General features: G+C 43.1%; 1 protein-coding gene across 2 annotated transcripts in view; it reads right to left on the bottom strand.

Annotated features, from left to right (window-relative positions):
• The window catches only part of CPA2 (carboxypeptidase A2), a 21,267-nt gene extending 4,441 nt beyond the window's left edge, over window positions 1-16,826 (bottom strand). The window contains exons 1-10 of one of the 2 annotated variants that reach the window (XM_003803313.2): window positions 16,743-16,826; window positions 14,484-14,565; window positions 13,390-13,524; window positions 12,685-12,780; window positions 10,757-10,858; window positions 8,801-8,899; window positions 7,389-7,499; window positions 6,267-6,357; window positions 3,969-4,168; window positions 1,058-1,142 (exon numbers count right to left, since the gene is read on the bottom strand). In XM_003803313.2, coding sequence (XP_003803361.1) covers window positions 1,058-1,142; window positions 3,969-4,168; window positions 6,267-6,357; window positions 7,389-7,499; window positions 8,801-8,899; window positions 10,757-10,858; window positions 12,685-12,780; window positions 13,390-13,524; window positions 14,484-14,565; window positions 16,743-16,807 — 1,066 coding nt within the window. In that variant the 5' untranslated portion in view covers window positions 16,808-16,826. The remainder of the gene's footprint in view (window positions 1-1,057; window positions 1,143-3,968; window positions 4,169-6,266; window positions 6,358-7,388; window positions 7,500-8,800; window positions 8,900-10,756; window positions 10,859-12,684; window positions 12,781-13,389; window positions 13,525-14,483; window positions 14,566-16,742) is intronic. The other variant, XM_023508937.1, reaches the window with a different exon arrangement.
• Between the last annotated feature and the right edge of the window lie 1,385 nt (window positions 16,827-18,211).

The raw sequence follows: 18,211 nt of genomic DNA on the forward strand, positions 1-18,211 counted from the left end.
AAACATTATTCCTCTCCTCTCCAAGACTCCCATTAAGGAAACCATGACTAGGGCCAGAGGGCGTGGCTCACGCCTGTAATCCTAGCACTCAGGGAGGCTGAGGCAGGAGGATTGCTTGCGTTCACCAGTTGGAGCTCACCAGTTGGAGACCAGCCTGAGCAAGAGCAAGACCCCATCTCTACAAAACAAATAGCTGGGCATAATGGCAGGTGCCTGGAGTCGCAGCTCATTGGGAGGCTGACTCCCGGTCACTTGAGCCCAGGAGTTTAAGGTTGCTGTGAGCTATGATGCCATAGTACTCTACCTAAGGGGACAGAGTGAGACTCTATCTCAAAAAGAAAAGAAAGAAAGACAAAACCATGACTAACACGCATGCATTTCTGCAAATGCCTGTGACTGCCCCTCCTGTGACTGCAGCTATATTTATGCCCACAGCACATCTGAGACATGCTCCTCTCGTCCCAGCCTGGTTGGCCACCTCTGCCTGCCTACGCTTGTCCTATCTTACACTTTTCTCCCCTACTCTGCCACTGTACCCTGCACTGGTCATTTCTTCTCACTCCTGTACCTTTCACCTCCCCTCTCTGTTGGTTCTTCACTCACAGTCAATAAATATAACCTTGTAATACTCACTATATGCCAAAAACAGAAGACAAATACTACATACAAATCATGTTTGAGCACCACATGTAATTGCAGAAGTCAAATGTGACTTGAGTATTATAATTTTCATGCAGTTTTTTCCTTTTGAATACGTGTGGCAGAAGTCAAATGTGACTTGAGTATTATAATTTTCATACTGTTTTTTCCTTTCAAAGATGTGTGTATATTTTTGGGGCACCCTCTGTGTTTAGAAAGTTCTTTGTACTAAGTATCACACAGCAAGAGTCTCGTGGAAGAGACTAGTCTGACCGAGGGAGACTGAGTAAGGCTGGTTCCATGCATGAAGGCCTATCCCTTTTACATCAAGATATTTAAAAGCTTTAACCCAAACTCACCTGGTGCCTTCCACTTTAGTCGCTCATTTGTAAAAAATTCCAGCACATCATATACTTACAGATAACTGAGCAGATTGGTCCCACTTTGTACTTGGTGCCATGCAAGCCTGTCACAGATAGGGCAGCCTTTTGGGCCACTTCATTCTAGAATGAGAGAACCAAAGAAAAGTGGATGGATAATATCTTTTGGGAGATCAGCAGAATACAGAATGAAAGTTCTGGTTAACTAGACTCTCTGGTTAATTGAGGTGGAAGCACAATACCCTTTTTGTTTTTACCATTTTCACTGAAAAGTAAGCACAAGTTCACTTCTGTTGGCTTTGAAAATACAACATGAAGTCCCTCATTGATTATCCAGTTGTTTGCAGAACTCTAGGGTTCCTCATTTTGCTACCAGCTATCCTTGTCCAGTAGTATAGCTGGAAATACAATGGGTGTAAAGGGGATAAAAAGAACATGTAGTGACCTAAGGACACACCTGGGACGTCGATTTTGGGGGACTTTTTTAAAGCTAGATCCCTACATTGGCCTATTACCCTGGATTGTCTCTTTTTCCAAAAAGTAGAGCTCAGCAAAACATTTTCTGTCATTTGACAGTTTCAATTTTGACTTTACTGAGGCTTTACCATGCTTGTTAGGGATAAACATAAGGTCTTGAACTCAGGTTCAGGAAAGCAACCGTATAATTACCAGATGGGGGAAACCTGGCCGGTAGACTCCTCAGAGAGCCTGGGGGTTTCTGTCAATGAGCCCAACATGAGTCAATGGCACAGTGCCACTGCCAAAAAACTAACATGACCCTCAACTGCATTAGCAGAATTGCACTGTCTGGATGAAGGCGTTATGATCACACTGTGCTCTGGGACAGTGGGAACCCACAGCACGGGTTTTCCATTCACTTCTGGAAGCTACCTTTGAAGAACACAAACCAAAGCATCCTCAGGAAACAGCTATCAGAATAGGGAGGGAACCAGATCCTAATGATGTGAGTACTTGAAGGAACTGGGGTTATGTAGGAGAAGCTGGATGTGGTCTTTAGGTAATTAATGGATTTGCCTCTCAAAGGGAAATAGACTTGCTCAACAGAGCAAAGATAAACCAGGGCTAGTAGGTAAAAACCATAGGGAGGAGGTTTTGGCTCTCTACAAAGAACTCTAACAATCAAACCCACCCAACACTGATGGGCTCCCTTGGTGGCAGGAAGCCATCCAATCACAGGCCAGCTGGTAGAGATTTGACTATCAGGTTGAGATAACTTATTGACATCTAGGTCTTCAAGAAGACCATTATAGGTTCCTTCCAAGCCTTGTATACTTTTCCCCTGATTTGACCTTGAAGAATAAGACCATCAAAACCCTGAAAACAAGCTGGGCATGGTGGCTCATGCCTGGCACTCTGGGAAGTCAAGGCAAGCGAATTGCTTGAACTCAGGAGTTCCAGACCAACTATGCAAGAGGGAGACCCTGTCTCTACTAAAAATAGAAAAATTAGCTGGATGTTGCGGCAGGAGCCTATGGTCCCAGCTACTCAGGAGGCTGAGGCAAGAGGATCACTTTAACCCAAGAGTTTGAGGTTGCCATGAGCTAAGCTGATCCCATGGCGCTCTAGCCTAAGCAACAATGTGAGAGTCTCCCCCCCCAAAAAAAAACCCCAAACGAACGAACAAGAAAAATCCTTCAAACAGGTCTACAGGGCTAAAATACAACTGATGAGATGAAAAATACCTGTGAGTTAGAATAATTTATAGCATTCCTGCCTGGGGCAGCTGACAATAATCTATTTGAAGGTAAATTGACAAAAAGGTCCCAGTGTAGGCCTTATCCCTAACATATGGGTTTCAAAAACCAAGCTTAAAGCCAGACTGGAAATATCTGCACATTCTTTTCAGCTGGGGATAGCTCTTACTCAATTGGTAACAGCCTCTTGAGATGTCACCATCTGAACTAAGGCTGCCATCAGTTTGCTTATTTCTGAAATAGGAAAAGATGATGGAAAGTATCGAGTTGGGGGAGTGTTTTACCCCCAATATCACACACCAGTGTGTTGTCATGGTAGGTCACAGAAAGCCAAAGGCCCAGGAAAGTAGGAGGTGAGTTTTGGGAAGCAACACTGCTTCAGAGCAGAGCTGCACTGCGCAGAGCATTTGACAACCCATGCAAGAACCTCAGATCTAAATCCAAAGGTTTTTTTTTTTTTTTTTTTCTCCTTAAGCAACAAAAAGCACATCCTGGGAATTTATGGTCAAATCCAGCCCCCACTCATCCAGATTAAGGTAACACTAACTTCAAGAATTCTATTTCCCAAGGAAACTTAATTTAGAAAAGTTTGTAACCGGCTTTTCAAACTTTTGGCTACATCACAATCTTCTCAGTGGCTGAACTTAATGTCTTTTTTTTTTTAACTTTTAGAGATGGGATCTCACTATGTTGCCTTGGCAGGAACTCAAATTCCTGGCCTCAAGCAATCCTCCTGCCTCAGCCTCCTGAGTAGCTGGGACTACAGGTACATGCCACCAATGAACACTGGTATACAAGTATCTGAGTCTTTGCTTTCAGTTCTTTTGAGTATATACTTAGAAGCAGAATTACTGGATCACATAGTAATTGTATGCTTGTTTTTGTTATTGTTTTGGTTTTTTTCGAGACAGTCTCACTCTGTTGCCCCAGGCTATAATGCAGTGGCCTCAGCCTACCTTGAAGCAGCCTCTAATTCTTGGGCTCAAGTTATCCTCCTGCCACAGCCTCCCAAATAGCTGGCACTATAGGCATTCACCACACTGCTGAGCTAATTTTTTCTATTTTCTATTTTTGGTAGAGATAGGGTCTCATTTTGCTCAGACTGGTCTTGAGCCCTGACCTCAAGTAATCCTCCTGCCTCAGCTTCCCAGAGTGTTCAGTGCCTAACTTTATGACTGAAACTTATCTACACAATAGATGTTTGTTGAGCTGAAACTAAGTTTCAGAAACTCACCAGCTCATCAAAGTGATATGACTTGGTACATTTATACCCATAGGGGAACATCAGCAGCTGGGAATAGCTATGGAGGGTAATGAAGGCCTTGACTTTCCCATGGCTCTTAATGAAGTCCACTATGGATTTCACTTCAACCTCAGAGTTGGCACTGGGTCCATGGTAAGAATCAGAGCAAGGGTTGTTACTGGCTCCGGGTCCTGAGGAGATGAAGAAGTAGTCCAGTGAGAACAATGAGCCTTAAGAAGACACTATAGGGAGAAGGCTATCATGGATCACTAAGTTTCTCCTCCTAAAATCAGAGCAAGATTGTTATTGTGTTGGATCAATTCTCTTCATAAGGAAATAGAGAGGCTAACCAAAGTGATTCTCTGGATACATATATTCATTAAAAAATAGGTTCTTGGCTCGGCGCCTATAGCTCAACCGGCTAAGGCGCCAGCCACGTACACCTAAGGTGGCGGGTTCGAATCCCCAGCCCGGACCCGCCAAACAACAATGACGGCTGCAACCAAAAAATAGCCAGGCGTTGTGGCGGGCGCCTGTGGTCCCAGCTACTTGGGAGGCGGAGGCAGGAGACTCGCTTGAGCCCAGGAGTTGGAGGTTGCTGTGAGCTGTAATGCCACGGCACTCTACCCAGGGGGACAGCTTGAGGCTCTGTCTCAAAAAAAAAAAAAAAAAAATAGGTTCTTTCTGCCATACAGAATGGCAGAAAGAGCTATCAAATCATATCATCTCCCCTCTATGGGGGCTGTTAGAAGAAAAGCTAGATTTACTATTATAGATGGAATTCCTGCATTGGGTGGGAGTTTAGCAAGTTCATTTTCTGGGATCTCATCCAATTCTTAGAGTCCAAGAGTAGAAGATTCTATGCATCTGTATTTCTTTTTCTTTTTGTAAAGACAGAGTCTCACTTTATTGCCCTGGGTAGAATACTGTGGCATCACAGCTCACAGTAACCTCCAGCTCTTGGGCTTAGGCGATTTTCTTGCCTCAGCCTCCCGAGTAGCTGGGACCACAGGCGCCTACCACAATGCCCGGCTATTTTTTGTTATTGTTGTTGTTGTTATTGCAATTTGGCCGGGCCGGGTTTGAACCTGCCACACTCGGTATATGGGGCTGGTGCCCTACCCACTGAGCCACAGGCACTGCCCTGCACCTGTATTTCTAAATAACAAAGCCACAAATGCAAGGAACTTCTGACACCCTTTTTACAGTGAGGAAATCACAATTACATTTGACAACAATGCCACCTTTGGCCTTGATTATCTCAGCAATTAGAATGGCTCAAGACCACTGAATCAGGTCCACTGTAGGCCTGGGCTGAGCCTCTGAAAACTAGACAGAGAACCTCTGTGGGGATGGGGAGGGCTGAGATTTCCCCAGGCTGTCTAAGTGATACAGACAAAATGTCACCTTATTTTAAAATTATTTAATAAAAGTAACATTTCTGGGAGAAATAAATGTGACATTGAATTACAGGGCATTGTTCAATATTTAAGATCTAGTGCTTTGATTCTTTTTTCCCTACATGGAAAAAAAAAAAAGAAAAAACTGTAAAAGCAATGAACACTGTTGCCACACATCCATATCCTGTCACAATTCCCTAGTGTGTCCTATCTCGGTTCCGTAACCGAGTCTCTTAATTCATTTGTTTTACAAATATTTAGTGATTGCCTTTCACGTTGCAGACTCTGCGCTAGGTGTTAGGAATACAGCAGCGAAAAATATACAGCTCCTAACCTCACTGCTATTGTAGCCTACTGAGGGGAAAGAAAAAAACCAAAGAAATTTCAATTCTATGATTAGTGAAACATAAGTGGTTTTAACTGGTGGCTGATAGCATAAAGGAGCCCCTAAGTAGCGTGCCACTGAACTCCAAAACATAACAGCTGCAAGTCAACATAACGAGAGCAGCAAGCTAATATTTTACCTTTGAATCGATTTTGAAAATCAATTGCTTAATCCTATTTGCACTTTTTCGTTTTCTTTCTCGAAGCATCCATAGATGATGTAATGCTTCTCTGCAGAATAGATCCTAGCCCCCTCTAGTGGTCGGTTCAGGGCTTCCTGACGCCTCCCGCCATCGCAAGCCCCACCGGCTCGTGGGAAAACCGAGAAGTGAGACAAAATATATTAAATGCTGTTCAGAGCTCTGTGACGGCACTGTGCCCCTGTGAAGGGAATTTAGTTAAGTGTTTTTCAAATAGGTTTTTAAATGGCTTGCATCCTGAATGTGTTTAGCCCAGGCTGACGCACTCTGGAGCCAGACGCTGTCTGACAGGTCCCCGCGCTCACCTCCAAAACCTGCATCCCAGTTCCGGTTGGGATCCACACCCACACAGACGCTTCCAGACACTTTGGACCGGGTCTTCCGCCACATACGATTCTTCAAAATCACACACAAAAAGAATATGGAAAAAAGAAAGACCGCCATTTAGCCTGGCAGGAGGGTCCCTTTAAAATTCTGTTCATTTCCCTTGCCCCTCCCGGGAAGGCCCCTTTGGAATTGCACTCATTTCCCTCGCCCCCAGAGGTGTCAAACAGTCCCCAAACAGGGTTCTGCTCGCAGCTTCTCTGCCATCTCACCGAGGTGAGAAGTGGATATTCCTCCATCTCCCCAAATCAGTGCCTTCCACACAAACCAACTCGGTTAATTGTTCACAACAGAAAGTGGGTAGAGGGGGGTTCTGTGATCTAATATTTTAGAAAATAAGGGGGCTAAAGTGGTAAATGTACTTCAGATCTTTGAAGGATTTTTAACGCTTTAATGTTTTTTATAAACCTCTAAGAAAGGGATCTAGTGGGCGGCATTTCCTAGACCCGACTGTGGAACCTTTATTCATTAGGTATCTCATGAGATATCGGTAATTAGCTTTCTCCAAAAATAAATTTGAAGCTCTGATTCATTTTGAATATATGTGGGGTCACAGTTGCCACAATAGTGCTTTGTAATGAGATTTTTAAAAGGAAAAAAAGCTACATAACTCCTTTTAGTGATATTACAGGGGATTTCTTCCGCAGATTGTAAGGAAAATGCTAGACACATTGTACTGCCTACCTAAATCCTACTGCAATCTAATTGTCAGCAGGTAACATCCGCCTCCTCTTTTCTATCAATCCTACCACAAAAAACGCAGAGATAATTGGAACAAATCTCTTAGGTGACTCACTGTGAACACAGAGCTCTAATAGCCCAGCCTAACAGCTGAAATGGGCTCTGGCTGAGGCGACATGTAAAGACATCGTGTGTCAGAATAAGAAGTGATTAGAAACACTTCTCTATGCCTCATTTTTCAGGACCACTACTGAGAGATTAGGCATTCCATTTAGTGGAAATCAAGAAAAGAAAGATTACTTTTGTTTTTGACGTTCCCACACATCTCCAGAGGTACTTGTTGAAGAAAAGTCTAGACTTACTCGGGTTTGAGAGAATACGTATCCATCCGGGTTTGTGACTGGTAGGAGGAAGATGTCCATAGTGTCCAGAATGGAAGTGATGGATGGATCGTTTCCATAATCAGAAGCAATCTAAGCAGAGACAATATACATGTCAACCTCATGCTCCCCTTTCACCGGGGAACACAAGACAAAATATTAAGGCAGTGTGTGAACTGGGGATCACTTTGGTCAGTGAGTCTGCCAGGTATACTGCAGTCCAGCCTCCTGCAATATTAATGTGTTTAATATGCCAGTGTCTATGCTTTTATCCCTTGTCAGAATTTACTTACATTAAGTAAAAATCAAATATCACATATCCATTCTCTCTCAAGACCAGTAGCATTCTTCCTACTAATTCTGGTGAGGCATTTTGCAATGGTGGGCAATGGCGTATGTGGTTTATGTTAGATCAATAAACCAAATTGTTTTTAGTATTCCTTAATCCCACATGGGGTAGTTTTCTATAAACATTCATGACCAACATCAGATTACTTGAATATGTGGAGACTTTGCTAAAGATACAGAAAACTAGTTAAATTCCATTTGGGGAATTACATTTTTACTTGCCATCAAGAGCAGTAGAGTTGAGTTTCTGCTGGGTTAAAATTTATTCATTTCCTGTGCTCAGCCAACCTAAGGCATTATTATTCAACTGTTAAATATCCATTTCATAATACCCTAAAGGTAACCACGTTTTAATTGAAGGGAAAAATGTATCAGACGGTATGCACGTGGTTGCACATGCTTGAATGATCTGATGTGGATTGATTTCCTTTGCTCATGAATTAACATTCTGATTTATAGCATGTCATTTTTGAATTACTTAAGAAATACCAGACTAGGTCACACCCAGCCCCGTGTCCTGACTCTAAGGCTAGCCAACATGTGGAAAAGAGGTATTGCTACACCCTGACTTCAAAATCAGATTTGGGAAATTTTGAGAACAACCCAAACACCCTTAAATAATTCCACTTTGGAAGTGTAGGTCAAAGTGCACTCTTCTTGCACCTGTTCATATTTTCTCTCTGTCCCTTTCATGGATTTTATCCATTTCTGGGGCATCACGCCTCAGCCCTTAGAATTCTAGGCAGCAAAGCAATTTTTCTCTAGTCAGTTCTTATGCTGAAATCTGACTCCCACAGTCTTTACTTGCCACCATTTCTAGCTTGCTGTTTATTTTAACACAACATGCAGCAGCCAGCCCAAGGGGACAGGGACAGGGTGCTAGATGGGGCAATAACAAAAAAGGCTGAATGGGTCTGTTTTCTGCCTATGTGGCAATAGAAAGGCGCGGGCCAAGAGCACCAGCCGTCAGGACCGCAGGAACTGTGTGCTTAGGTGGGACTGACTCTACAAAGACAAAATATGCGAGGAGTTTTAGGCTAAATAACCTTATTTGCTGTCCACAGCGCGGTAGCTTGTGTAACCCACTCTCGAGCATGGATCCCGGCATCCAGCCAGATTGCTGGCTTGTCTCCTCCAGTGCTGAACTGCAAAGCAAGCATGGCAACGTGAAAGGCTCCGCCGCGGGGGTACCCCCGCCCTTCCTTTCTCCCACCTCGGTCCTCCTCTGTCCCCCTTTCTGTTCTTGATGTGATTGAGACAAGAGACGCAGACAATGATGCAATCGATTAACTTTACTCATTTAAGCTGGATTTCCTTTTGTTCCCTTTTAAAAATGTAAGCTTAAATGCAGGCTAATAAGAGGGACATAGACTTTTTCTCCTTTGATGTTTATAAAAAATTGCTGCAGATAATGTAATGACATGAAAATATATTCATACGTTTTAAATTGGAAAAAACAGGGTACAGAAATTTATGTCTTTTTTTAATCAGATTTTGTTCTAAATACTAAAAAAAAGACTGTTCATGTAAATATACATAAATAATGAAAAGAGAAGAGGAAGAGAAAAAGGAGAAAGTAGCACAATGCACAGTTGTTAATAGCTGTTATCCCATAGTTGCAAAATTAGAATTACTAGAAATTTTTTCCTTTTTTTCTCTTTTCTTGGGGTTTCTCTACTTTCTAAATTTATGCAATAATAATGTTATTTTTGTTATAAAAATGCTCATAACCTTTTGAGACCTTCATAAAAGCAGCGTGGCAGGCTCTGGAGGTGCTTTCCAGAGTTTAAATTTTATGATCTAAGTTGAGTTTTATTTGGAACAGTGGCTTTGCCAATTGGATCAGTAAATGGGGAGGAAAAGATTATTTTTGCACCATCAGCTTCTATCTCTGTGCAGCACTCTAAACATAGCAGATAAGGTAAATGAGAAATGCAAATCTTTGCTAAAAATTACTACATTTCACGGGTTTTGAGAGTTTTAGTTGAAATGTTTTGTGCCTTTTCCTCTAAAGTGCTCAAATGTAAAAAGTGGAGAACTTTCAAAAACACTTAAAATTCAACTATGGAATCACCCTGGGAAAGGGAAAGCCAGGAAAGTCTAAGGGGGTAGGGGGGAGAATCTCGGGTTTCCCTTGTTTGGGGGGGCGAGGTGTAGAGGAAATCAAAAGAAAGGAAAACAGTCAACATTAGCAAATGTACCCCGGTGTTATAAAGTAGGCAAACCGCTCCTTTCAGGCCTGCTTTGGGGAAAAATGCTCTGGAGAAATCATCTGTCCCAGTTAGTCAGTTGGTCCCCAGCCATAAAGTTTCCAAATTTAGCAGGGAGTTGTGACATTACCTCTTCTTTATTATTATTATTATTTTTTTAAACAAACTCTTTCTAGGAAATCTGGGGAAATAATTTTCAGTCTTTTCAGGGCAAAGTGCAAAAGCTTGAAATTATCAGCACTAGGACTGGGTTACAACTGGAGCAAAACCCTAAACTAAGACACTATCACCTAAAAGGAAAAGAGCCTTCATTCAGGACATTTGCCTTTGCGGTTTACTTGGCCCTCGTCCTTACGCGCGCTGCGGGGACTCTTATTTTAAAGTGCAGCTCAGGCAATTACTCTGTGCCTTTTCTGTTTTTGTTTTCTTTTTTTTTTCTTTCCTTAAGAGTACAGAAAAGAGAAGATGAAGTGGGGGAAAGGGCAGACAACTCCCACCTTGATTAATTACAGAAGACTCCCCCGCCCCCCACCTCCCTCTCCTTGGTTCCCATTGGTGCCTAGCCCGGTCCCCGCCGGCACTAACTCACTCCCGCAGACTTGCGTCAGCCTGCGCGGGAAGAGGGGTAAAGAAAAGGGTGGGAGTAGATGCTCAAAACCAGCAGGGACCGGTTAGGAAGGAGGAAAAAAAAAAACAGAATCGCTCTCCAGGCTGAGCTGGGACTGCGGGCCAGCCTGGGGAGCGGGAGATTCTAGAAGCGTCGGGAGAAAAAACCGCGGCTGCACCGTGTACCTTGAGCACGTCCATAGGCCGGTTCTCAAAAGAAGAGCCAATATTCACTTTGCTCACTAGACCAGGGTATTCAGCCACGAGATTATCCATTTCTTGAGAAATCTAAAATGTTAACAATGGATACACAGACATTTGTACAGGAACGATCTGCTGTGATGCATTCGTTCAGGATTTTCCCCCTCACCTGCGTTCCGGTGCTCTCGGGCACAGTGGAGAGGGCAGAGTGGCCGGCTGCGGCCGAAGGGTCGGGGACGAACGAGTTCCGACTAAGGAGCAATTAGCTGGGGCTCTAGGGTGGGGTGCATCTGAGTTCCAACTAAGGTGGAATTAACAGGGACTGTGAGGTCCGAGTTCCAACTAAGGCATAATGAGCCGGCAGACATCTGCAGGGACTGGAAAGGAACAGCCACTCTGCGGCGGCAGTGACGGCTCTTTGCAGTTTACAGAACAAAATGGCACTCCTCTGGCTTGCCTGTGGCTTCCCTCGACCCCTGCCTAGCTTCTTCCCCCGTACCCGCAACTACAAAGCTCTCTGCTCTCTAGAAAAGGCACACAAATGGTAGTAGCCCCCAAAAGGATGGCTGTATAGGTGGCAGCTGCAAAATGCGGGGGAGGGACAGCTCGGGCCTGGGGACAATGAGGTGCCTGCAGCAAACGCATTAAGCCACCAGCTACTCTGACTCCTATTTTCCAAGGCTGATTGAAATTCCGTGCTTCTGGGGCGCCCAAGCTGTGTCTATTGCTGGGACTGAGACACGTCCGGGCCCATCTAGAGAGTTAATGGGGTGAAAACAGCCCCTCCAGCTGTTGCCAGCATTTGCAATCCGTGGGAGGCTATCGGGTTTGTGCAGCACCGTAGGGGAGTGAGAGGGCATCAGTTTTCTCTACTTCCTTTTCTTCTTTGCTTTTTGTATTGGTCCACAGCCTCTTATCTGAAATCCTTGGGGCCACATATATTTCAAATTTAAAAATTGTTTTTGAAGAGGGGAATTTAAAAAGTAATAGGAAATATGTATTATATATTACACAAGGGACATTGCTCCATATTCAAGCACATTAATATATCTGGCAGTGAAACAAATGAGTAGCAAGTCAGTTCAGGTCAGATTTTGTTCCCAAATGAGTTTAGGTCAAGTCAGGTTTTGGCACCAAATAAATTAGGGGAAATATTTTTTCAGTGCTGTTTGCATTTTTAAGTTGCTGATTTGGAGCTATTTGGTGCCAAGATACCTCCTTTCTGGCTGTTCTCTACTCCCAGCCTCACACCTAACTAAACCCCATTAACAGCCCTTCCCTCATGCCCCCTTCCACATTCTATTCCCTAGTCATTTAGTGCAGATGATTCCCATGTGCCCCCAAAGGGGCTCTGTGACAAAGAGGTAACGCAGCAGCACTGCCCAGGAATCCAGTAGCAGCATGAAGTGCCAGAGGCAGGAAGGGGCCATTCTTCACAGGTTAAACAAACTCTAACTCGGGAAAGATAGCACAGACTACGTGAGGCTTTGGAGCCTTAGGCAGGTTGGAGCCAGACCCAGGTCTCTGGCTGGAAGTCAGAGGCACCAAGGTGGCCCCTGATTCTATCTCAATGGCAGCTCTGCAGGCAGCACAGGTCAGAAGCCAGCAAGGGGGCTGAAGGGGATCACAGGAGCAGGGGAGGGCTGTTTGTGGGCTGGCTTTACACACGCCAGGCACTTCCAAAGTAACAGGGTGGCTGTTGGGATGGGCAGGTGGGCTTCAGGTCCTACATTAAGCAGGAGTTGGTGTGGAGCCATGACACCGAGGCTAGCTATGAAATCATAGGGAAACTTGTAGAAGTTAGGAAATAGGAGAATCATCTCTAGGTCATTGAATCACCAAGTGGAAGTGCAGGCCCTGTCATCAGAGGAGAGAATGGCCCATTTCTCTGATGTTCATTTTGAAACACCCACCTCTTCCAAGGTATGGTAGGCGCCAAAGTCGAAGTTCCCATTCTTTTTTCTTCTCTGATTAAATAGCATTTCTTCACTCTCTTTGTCCAACAGAAGCTAAGATAAACCAGTTATGATTAGTTTATAGCAATGCATTTCAGTCTACAATTGTGAAAGAAATAGTGACACTCAGGTCTCCAGGACCAAGCTTTCCTCTTCCTGACTGGTTTTTGGGGTCATGGCTTTCCCTTACTCTGGTAGTACTCCAAAGGGGGACAGAGCATCAATGGGACTTCCTGCCAGCCAGATGCTGCAGATGCCGTGGTAAGCTGGGAGGCATAGTCTTATGGCTCATATCACCTTTCTGGGAACTCAGGGTTAACCTCTAATTAAAAACTAAATCAATAAAAAAAGAAAAAGAAACTAAATCAGTAACAGCTTGCTTTGTCCTATTTTTACTGACACCCTTTATTTGCACTATTTCAGGCTGTAGCCTCTCTTTTGCCCCTTCCCTTATATTCTTTGTTACCATATTCCACTGTGCCAAAGGCAAAAGGGAAAGAGACACTGCCTCACTGCCCACCCTGCAGGGGAAGTCCAGGCTACTGGAAAGTCCTAGGGACACTCACAGGTCCCTTTTTTGGCAGACGGTACTCAAGGATGAAAGCAGATGGACATGAACTGAAGTCCACGTGGACTGGCAAGTCTGGTCTGTGGCGTAATTACCTGCACATCTTCAATCATGATGGAATAAGCAATTCCCTGGGACTCCAAGAAAACTTTGACGGCCTGGATGGTGACAAATGGAACTCGGACGTGAGCTGTCTCCCCTGGGGTGGTGGGATATTTCCAAAAATCAAGCTGAAATGGATAAAAGGCCAAGCCAAGACAATAAGTGGGCTATTCTGGGGAAACAGTTCAGCACTGATAGACCTCAAGAAATTAACATATATATTTTTTATCTTGAATGCATAAGACCAAATTCATGGCAGAATTACTATGATACTGCAATAAGGTTTTTTTTGTTTTGTTTTGTTTTTTTGAGACAGAGCCTCAAGCTATCCCCCTGGATAGAGTGCCATGGCTTCACAGCTCACAGCAACCTCCAACTCCTGGGCTCAAGAGAGTCTCCTGCCTCAGCCTCCCAAGTAGCTGAGACCACGGGTGCCCGCCATAACGCCTGGCTATTTTTTGGTTGCAGCCATCATTGTTGTTTGGCAGGCCCAGGCTGGATTCGAACCCACCACCTTAGGTGTATGTGGCTGGTGCCTCAGCCACTTGAGCCACAGGTGCCAAGCCTGCAATAAGGCTTTTAAAATACCCGAGCATCAGCAAATGTATTATATTGCTCCCTTCCCCTCTCCATGACTAGATATTAAAACTGGCAGAAGGAAAAGATTATTTAAAATTATGGCAGTTTTTTTTTTCTTAAAATGCTGGCATCCAAGTGATCCAATTCATTTCATAATAGAATATAAATACCATAAATTATTTTAGCAGGAAAATATGCATTAAAAGTATTCATAATTTTTCAGAGTAGCTTTCACATCTGATATTTCTTTGTATTGTTATAGTAAACCTATGAGATAAAAGAGTGATCTATTTATTGCCATTATTCTGAATGGGAAAATGAGACACAGGAAAGGTAGGTGATTTGCCCCATGTCATATAGTTAGGACGAGAGCTCAGGTTTTCAGAATCCCAGCTCCCTGAGTTAGCATTCCACACTATGTCAGAGGAGTCTCTATCCAACTGCAGAGTAGTCATTCTGGGAAACAGAAATACCCCCACCCCCCCACCCCCCACACACGGATAGATACCTGAAGGTGTTCTTCAGCCTCCAGTTGCAGCACATTTTTAATTTGTTCTTCGTTGCTTGGTACAATCTCAAGAACTTGGTCTCTAAAGGAAATTAGGCACAGACATGAACTTAAAAGCCAAACCTGGGCACTTCCCTACTGCTTTCTGCTCTTGTTAGTCTCTGCATGTAGCAGATTAACGCAACAGTCAATAATCTCTTTGACAATCCAGAAACTAATAAATAGCATTCTGCCCCACATCCCCAGAATGAGGACGTGATAGAATGGCTTTATTTCCTCCAAGGAAATGTTACCTAAATAATAATTAAGAGGTGTACCTGCTCCTAGCTGGTAGCTTGCCATTCAAACTGCCTTTCCTCTAGCTAATGAGTATGTCAGCTAAAACCTGCTGCTCACAAAGTGCCAGCTTTTAAAACTTGCCTGTTCCTGTTTTTCAGAAATAAGTTTTTTAAAAGTGGAATTAATTTGGTGCTAATAAAGAAAATCGAATTCACATGTGAATAAACATAGGATTTTTTTTTTTCCAGTTTGGGGATTTGGGGCTTTTAGTTTTGTTTTTTTGTTTTGTTATTTTTGTTTTGCAAATCAAATGAAAATGTATCAGGGTTTCATTTCCAAACCCCATTTGTGTGACCAAAACTTGAGGCATGGCCAGGGACAATTGAGACTCCAACAAGTCATGGTGTGCCTCTCTTTACACACACATACACACACTTATAATGGGAATAAAGTATTGGCAGGAAAGAGAAATCTCAAAACAAGCAACTACCTATCTTTCGAAAACAGGGTGGAAGAGCTGGATTCTGATAGCCTTTTCCTTGGTGACAGAATTCCTCCTCTATCCCTTTCTCTAAGCAGGCAGACTTCCCAAATGACTACCCCATCCACTGACGCAGTGGGGAAGAAATTGGTGCAATAAGCCATGTACAGGAACCAGAATCCAGGTCTTCTGAAACCAAGCCCCATGCAATTTCCAGTGAACTCTCATGCAATATGTAAATGACAGAAGGCAAACTCTCCAAGGCTTTTCTGCTGCGTATCAGTCTGCCACAAATGGTCTGAAAATTCTTCCATTTGAATCTCATTACTTGTGGTTAACACATGGACTCCTTGGAGTCCTCCTTTAAAATGGGAAGGTGCTGGGAAATGTAAATATTTTAAGCTAATATTTCCTGGTGTGTATTTTAAGGAATAGTAGTCCTTAGAGTTGCTCAGCAAAAAAATAAATAAATAAAAATTTAAAAAAAAAGAGGCCAGAGGGGTTAGTAATTTTTAAAAATGTGGGCACATACATGCTACAACCTAGATATCCTCTAATACATATGTAGAGTTATATGCATGCTAATTTAGTCAAAGTTCTTAGAAATCCTATAATTTGTTTAACCCTCTGATTCCCAAATTTGTTTGTCCACTCACTTTTCTGGATCAAAAAAAAATTTTTTTTTGAGACAGTCTCAAGCCCAGGGTAGAGTGCCATGGCATCATAACTCAAAGCAACCTCCAACTCTTGGGTTCAAGTGATCCTCTTGCCTCAGTTTTTCTATTTTTAGTAGAGACAGGGTCTCGCTATTTTTTTGCTTAGGCTGGTCTCAAACTCATGAGCTCAAGCAGTCCACCCGCCTGGGCCTCCTAGAGTGCTAGGATTACAGGTATGAGCCACTGCCCCCAATCTTGGATCAAATTTTTTTTGACTGCTTCATTAGTTCCCTGGAACACTCTCCACAAAATGCTGCTGAAAGCCCTTTATGGGATTGTGGAGCGAAAGAACTTTGGAGGAAAGATGAGTACTGTAAAGTCATGGGAGGAGGCTGGGGGAACTAGAAGTCCCCAGCCTCGCCTCCCAACTCCATGACGTTCCACTCCCTCCACGCTGCATCTGGAGATGGGCAAGACAGGGGCTGAGGTGGAGATGAAGCCCAGAAAGGTGGAAGGTGGTAGCAGCATCGCCTTGACACCTCCTGGGACCCCCAAGACAAGTGACCAAGCCATTTTATCTCCCCTGGAGGAGAAAATGAGTAAGGACAGAGAGCAAATAGAGTTATATGTGTTCAGTTTTCACTTTTGTTTTTTCCTTTGAATGCCATTCATCTCTTCGTTGATCAGCCACTCCTGTTTTTCCTACTACTGAACAACCCACAAATCAAAGAAAACTTTTCTGGAGACACTGAACATTTAACACCATTTACTCTGTAACCCTCAAGAGAGACTGGGTGAATCAGGTAAATAAAATTCAAATTAGCACCAGAAAGCATAACTTACCCCACAAATGTTTCTCGACAGTAGATATGCCCAAAAAGGGCACCAAAAAACAGAATCAACCTCATGGTCAAGAGCTTTATCGGAGTCCAGGATTCAAGAATCTTTCCTGAGTTTTATTTATAGAGACTGCAGCTGAGGCTGGTCTGCTGACCTTGTAAGAACTCAAGTGAATTCCACATGGTAAAATTCCCACCTGCATCTGAAATTCTCAAGGTTTAGACACTCACCTGTGTGATATAATCTGCCCATTTTCCATTCCTATGATGAGATAACAAACTTCAGTGGAAAGAAAAAAAATGGCTAGAGCATACCAAGGGCGAATCACGTATTTATGATTTAGAACATAAAGTGTCACTAGCTCTGCCCAATGATAGAAACCAGATTAATAGACCTAGAGGTTAAAGTCCTTTCTGGGTCTCTGACAAAAAAAGGGACAGAGCATTTATAGTAATTACTCAGGCATCCTGTCTATCACATTCCATTAGGTTGCTCATTTGTTTGTTTTTATAATGTTTACCCTGAACCACTGCAATCACTCAGTCCACATCTGCTGAATGTCCCTGTAGATGTGGCCCACTCCAGTCCTCACTCTATATTAAAACAAAACAGAAGGCCTTTTAATATTCAATTTTGCACTGTCTCTAAAGTGATCCATCTGCATTTGCACCAAATTGATATCCCTGTTTCTCTGCTCTTTCCCAAAATGAAAATGTCTTTCTGATCATAACAAAGAAGTTACTTGTTATAGAAAGTTTGGATTAAAATGAAATGTTTTCTCTAATCACCAGTAATTCCTCCACCCAAAGAAAACCATTTAGGATACTGTTCCAAATTTCTTAGCCCATACAGCTTATTCTGTCTTTTAAACCAAGTTTTGTTTTTAACAAAGGTGATCTTTCCTTGTTTACAAACAAGGATCAACATGAATCTTTGTTCTTTATTGCATAGGAAGAAATCACACCTGTTTGTTTTTAGGAATCATATTTTATTGCATTGTAGTCATTCACACACATTCCCTAGCAAGAATCAACCACAAAAAGCTGCAAGGAAATTTTCATCTGTTCTAGTCAATTCTTATCTGCACATACTTTAAATCCCTGGGTTTGAATTCTCAGTACCTGATTAAAGGGGAAAGGTGTATATGTGTGTGTATGTGTGTATACTGCTATATAAACAGCATTTCTGATTTAAGAAGTTTCTAGATTGACTTGGTTTTTCATTCTTTTTTGGAGTTGAAGAGAAGAAAAAGACCTAGAGGCAGATGCCAAATGCACCCTCCGATCCCTTTTCTCAGCACCTGTGAAATGAACAGTAGTCCAAACACTGAAAGGGCTGTGCTTGGAAAATCAATAAAAGCTTCCTGAAACAATGTTGCTTGAGTTGAGTCCTCAGGCAGGTAGGATATGGCCAGGTAAATGTGGGAAGAGCCTGGATTTCTGGTGAGTGGAAAACACGAAATGGGCAGAGAC

Source organism: Otolemur garnettii, unplaced genomic scaffold, assembly GCF_000181295.1.
Source record: "Otolemur garnettii isolate 467f Iridium unplaced genomic scaffold, OtoGar3 scaffold00293, whole genome shotgun sequence".
Classification (NCBI taxonomy): domain Eukaryota; kingdom Metazoa; phylum Chordata; class Mammalia; order Primates; family Galagidae; genus Otolemur; species Otolemur garnettii.